Source organism: Medicago truncatula, chromosome 7 (assembly GCF_003473485.1).
Source record: "Medicago truncatula cultivar Jemalong A17 chromosome 7, MtrunA17r5.0-ANR, whole genome shotgun sequence".
Classification (NCBI taxonomy): Eukaryota; Viridiplantae; Streptophyta; class Magnoliopsida; order Fabales; family Fabaceae; genus Medicago; species Medicago truncatula.
In genome coordinates, this window is record NC_053048.1 from 36,838,097 (window position 1) to 36,843,563 (window position 5,467).

General features: G+C 33.1%; 1 protein-coding gene across 1 annotated transcript; it reads right to left on the minus strand.

Moving 5' to 3' along the window:
- Nucleotides 1-3,359: 3,359 nt before the first annotated feature.
- On the minus strand, nucleotides 3,360-4,345 carry LOC11426552 (RING-H2 finger protein ATL67). The gene has a single exon (XM_003624054.4). It carries the CDS (start codon nucleotides 4,182-4,184, stop codon nucleotides 3,645-3,647), a length of 540 nt encoding a protein of 179 aa, XP_003624102.2. The 5' UTR covers nucleotides 4,185-4,345; the 3' UTR covers nucleotides 3,360-3,644.
- Nucleotides 4,346-5,467: the final 1,122 nt, after the last annotated feature.

Below are 5,467 nucleotides of genomic sequence, written 5' to 3' on the forward strand. Positions count from 1 at the left end.
ATAGAATGTTTAGACGTGTGCTCTTGACAGGGGCGGATGTACATATGAGCTATGTGGGGCTAAATCCCCACATGACTTTTCCCTAATTTTTTTTTTCATTTTTAATAATAGATATAACACGATAGAACAAGTTAGTAAATGAGTAAACTATCTCTTTCAGAATGTGTTTTATGTTTGAGTTTTGCAAAGTCATTTGTAGTTTTTGATGTGAACAAATTATTGAGGATGACTGAGTATTATCCAAATAATTTTATAGATGTGTTGGAAGTGGCGTTACACCATCAACTTAAGAATTATATTACAAATGTTCGATCTGAACGAAAATTTGCTAAGTTGAAAGGGCTTTCAAATCTTTGTGTAAAACTTTTGGAAACAAATAAATGCAACACATTTGCTATGGTTTGAAGTTGATTTGCTCTTGTCGGTAGCAACTGCAAGTGTTGAACGTGTTTTTTCAGATATGAAAGTTGTGAAGAGTAACCTATGTAACAAAATGAGTGATCAATGGCTAAATGACCATCTTGTAACTTATATAGAAAGAGATGTTCTTTTAACAATTAACAATGATGTCATTTTAACTTATTTTCAACAAATGGATAGGAGACGAGATTTTGATTGTAATGTATTGTATCAAACGATGTTGTTTCTTATTTTTAATATAATTTGCATTATCTTTTCTTTGAAAATTTAGCCTCGTATGTACTCTGCCCTTCGCTCTTGACAAGTTAAAACGTAAGATTTCCGACGTGTTCAACCCAGAAGCAAGTTGAAGTATATTTTTCCTCGTATCTCACATAAAAGGTGGAAATTAATAATGTCAAATATTTTCTTTGAATGTGTGAACATGGCTCTTTTTGTATTTTTAGTGCATAGATGTGTAGGTTTTAGATGAAAATTATTTTACGAGTTATATTGAACTCCACGTTCAAGGTTTTAAAAAAGGAGTTTGCGGTTCAGTTTTGAAAACCATAGAATGGTTCCATGTATGTTTACTAGCCTAGAAGTGTAGGTTCCAAAACTCTTTATGTTTGGAGCCATTCTATGGTTTTCAAAACTCTATGGTTTTGAAAACCATAGAATGATGTAAGCTCTAGTCTATAAGCTCTAATGTTATAAGTTCAAGGAAATGCGAGGATCAAAGTGGATAACATGTATTGACATAAGCTCCGTATAAGCCATCTGCTAAGCTCAAAATTATGGCTTATTAAAATATGGTATAAGCGGTTTATGAAATATATAAGCTATTTTTATTATTTACCCAAACGTATCTGAAAGGGCTTATGTTAGTAGATAAACTCACATAAGCTTAAAATAAGTCAATCCAAACGGGGCCATAGTTTAAGTTCATTTAACTATACACTATTTGTTTGATTTTGCATCATTACACGACTCACACTACCAAAACTTTGTGCAAAGTAGGGGCAATGGAGTATGACCTAGTAGCGTTCCACACATACTTCTTGGAATCCTTAAAGAGTTATATGGGGGACACCAATACAAAAGTAAAAGACGATCTACCGGCTTGTGATGTAAAATCTCGTTAACTTTGATGCACCATTGGAGCCTAAGCTTGTAGATGAAGATGGGGAAGGTTTGCCCCCATGATGTAAGAAAGAGGTTGGAAAGACCAGAACCTAATGGTGTATTTATCGTCAAGACAGACACAAATCTGCCGAGGGACGTCACAGTTCTGCTGTGTAAGTGTCTACAGAGTAGTGCAACATGGGAAACAATCATCGGAGAAAGCCGAAGCCACTAAAAATTCAAAATCAAGTAGGTGTAGTTTAGCGAAGGATTTGGATTTGGTGGAGTTATTACATTATAGTTTTTAATTTCAATCGTCCGCTCTTAAATTAACGCTTGAGACCATTTAAAATTAATTTCATTATTGTGTAATATGAACCATTCAATCTCATAATAACAGATGAGATCGTTTATCACATCGGCAGAAGAATCAACTGATATTGAAAACAAGTGGTCTGCAAATCACAACAAACAAATGGGTCCATGAGTGGGGAAAAAGTAAAACAAAAAAGTTGTACCTTGTTCCCAAAGAAACTGAGCCAAAGAGGAAAACAAATACAACCAAAATCCTATTAAACAGGATCAAGAGGAATAAGAATAATGGCTTCAACAAGAATCATACTTGTGTGGCTCAAATTACTATTGACTTCATAAATCAAGAGATAAAACATAGGACACAAAAGAGGCTTAGTCTCCGGTGGATGAGTTTATCATGTCTCTCACTATAAGTGAGTGAGTTTTTTTCCATGCGATATAATATTAAAGTAATGGACAACCAAGATCGTTGAACGGTAACTCATTGCTACAGTGCTTACGGTGAGAGAAATAATAAACTTATCCACCGGAGACTATGCCCATCATGAATTAATGTAGTGGGAAATCTAAGTCGTTTGATGAAAAATTTGTGTAGGTGACAACTAGGGTATCCATGGAAGAATGATGGGTAATTTACGCCAACTAATACACATTAGCCACATAAGCACATTTTTAAGTGGTATCCATGAACTATCTTGACCCCACCAACAAATTGATCATTTTCATGGCAAATTCTATGGTACACCCACTATATTTGAGTGTACTAGTACACTAACTCTTTAAATTCATAGTTAAATGAGTTTTTTTTTTTGAAAAAAAAAAGATATTATTTTTTTATCATTTATAATTATAGTCAACGAAATAATTTTTTACTTTTTAAAATTTTTATCACTCATAATTGAGAACATTCATTATTTTTTACGATAATATGTAAAAAAAGTTACTATGATTCTTATAAACAATTAAATGATATTTTTTCTTATGAAATGTTGTTCTATAAAATATAAATATTGACAAATAGTTATTTACTACATAAAAAATGATCATTCATTTATAAAATTAAGAAGGAGGAGTACCGGCACACCTCATTTTGTGAGTGTACCGTAAAAGTTGCCCATTTTCATTGGTTGGTGGGTAAATTACCCACCATTCTTTAAAGGTAATCTAGAAAAAACCATTTGTGTATGGTTTATAGTTTGAGTTACATTTTAAAACATACATACAAGTAAAATACTCTTCATCGTATGACTATAATTAACGATTTTCGTTAATCTATATTACGTGAATGCATAATTCTCCTTGCTATTGAGAATCCAAGTCACACATCTAGATTTCCAAATTTACATGACTGTGGCAAATAATTTATCCAAATAAACACAATAGAGTTAACCTTCAATGGTTTACTAGTAAACATAGGGCAATTGGGGTAGTAAGAATAATCTCACTCCCATGAACTACACTAATGTCGCTATAGTGGTGTTAGACAAAAAATTTGTACAACAAATAAACGAACAATTTCATAAAGTAGAAAACAACATTTACTTGAATTGAATTGATCTTATATATGAAATACTAATCAACACATCCCTATGAAAAATTACATATAATTAAACACCTAACACTAACAATTTTTTTCCTTCCCATTCTTGCATATATAAAACCAAATAGAAATATCATTCTTCCCCATATTAAACCTAATCATTAAAATATTACCCTAGTTTGATCTCTAACTAAAATAATTCTCAACAGACTATATTTATCTCGCAATCAAACTCCAAATTATCCTAATCGAGGAAAAAGAAAATTCACCTCCTCCGTCTCCGATCAGCAGCATACTGCGAAAGCGGAACAACCTCTTGAAGCGGAGTAGAAAGCGGCGTCGGAAGCGGGGAGTTTCGACAAACGGGACAAGAGCCATTAAGCTTCAACCATGAATCAAGACAACATAGATGAAAGTAATGACGACATTCAGGCATCATCCTCAGCATCTCCGAATCCTTGTACTCACACAAACAAATGGAACACGTGGTGTTCTGTCCTAAAACAGTTGCGCTGTCTCTGCTGAACTGAAACCTCGGATACGAATTTATCATGTTGTCTTCTAGACCCACCACTGCGTTTTCTTCATCGTTTTCAGCTATGAATATGTCAGTTCGTACAATGACACCCTCTGTGTAGTTGAGAGTGTTAGTGTTGTTGTTGAGATTGTTGTTGGGATTGTTGTTTTTGCGGCAACAAAGGTAGAAAGAGAGGATGAGAGTGGCGAGGAGGACGAGAAAAGCTAGGGTTATGGCTATGGAGTAGCCAAGGCCAAGGTTGGTGAAGAAACTATGTGGAGAGGACATGGAGGAGAAAGAGAAGAAGAAGAAGAAAAAGAGGAGGAGAAAAATGGGAATTCTCCATTTGTGAGGGAGAGAAAGAGAAAATGAGGGAGAAACTTAGGGGGGTTAGGATGGCATTTTTTTTTTTAGGGGTAAAGGGTGGGTGAGAGTTTCATCTGTAGCATTTAATACTGGATTTTTGTGGAGAGATTCAAGTTTCAAATCTCAATGAGGGAGTTAGTGTGCATTAAATTTTGTGGGAGAGAGAGAGAAAGAATGAGTTGGAATTTTGTTTTGTTTTCAACTTTCCCCATCTTGAGTTTGGTAGAGAATTTAGAGTCAATACAAGTAGTCAAGTTTTTGTTTTGTTATGTTCTTTTTGGTTCTGCATTAGTGTTATGTGTTTTGTGGTTTTGTTTTGTTATATTCTTTTTGGTTCTGCATTAGTGTTATTTTTCTAGATAAACATTGGGGATAATAGTATGTGTGCATTGGAGGTGCTTAAGGTTGCAATTGGGGATACATCTTTTTATTAGAAAGGTTAACAAATGCCTCAATGACTCTCTTTAAAGATCTAAAATAATAAGTTAATGATTTTTGAACTTTGAAACTCACGTATTTAATGTATTAAAAATTAAAATGTTTTATTTTTTAGTGAATAATTTTCTAATCAAGAATCTCTATAGAGTATGCTTAAGACATTTGTTAGCGCGATTTTTTTAACCAATGTTTTGTGATAATACCATTTCGTTTGTGCTCGTGACCATGGGTCATTATAATGGTGTTCAAAACCGAACCAATCCAATAGAAAAACCGCAAACCGAATCAATTCAAACCGAAACCACAAAAAACTGCATCTGGTTCGGATGTAATCAGATTATTTTCTTGTTCAACCGCATGGTTTGGTTTGCGGTTTTCAGTTTAGCAACCGAACCAAACCAAACCAAACCGCAACATAAGAAAAATGTTAATTAAATATATCTCACCTAGACCAATACTCAAACTTTTATAAAATGGAATATTTTTTCTCTTGTTAGATTTCTTCTTTGTTTTTTATTTAAAAAACATATTTATGTGCTACTTAAAATTTTAGAGAAAGATAAAATCTTAGCCTTTTCCATTTCTTACAAAATAAGATTATGGTTTGTCTGGATTTTTAACTTGGTCTATATTTTTTTGGAAACATTGTGAAATGAAAATGAAAATGAAATTGTAATATTTGATAAAATTTAAAACATTGCTGAAAATATATTGTGTTTTAGCTTTTTAAGTTGATTTTAATGTTGGAAACAAAAAATTGTATCGTC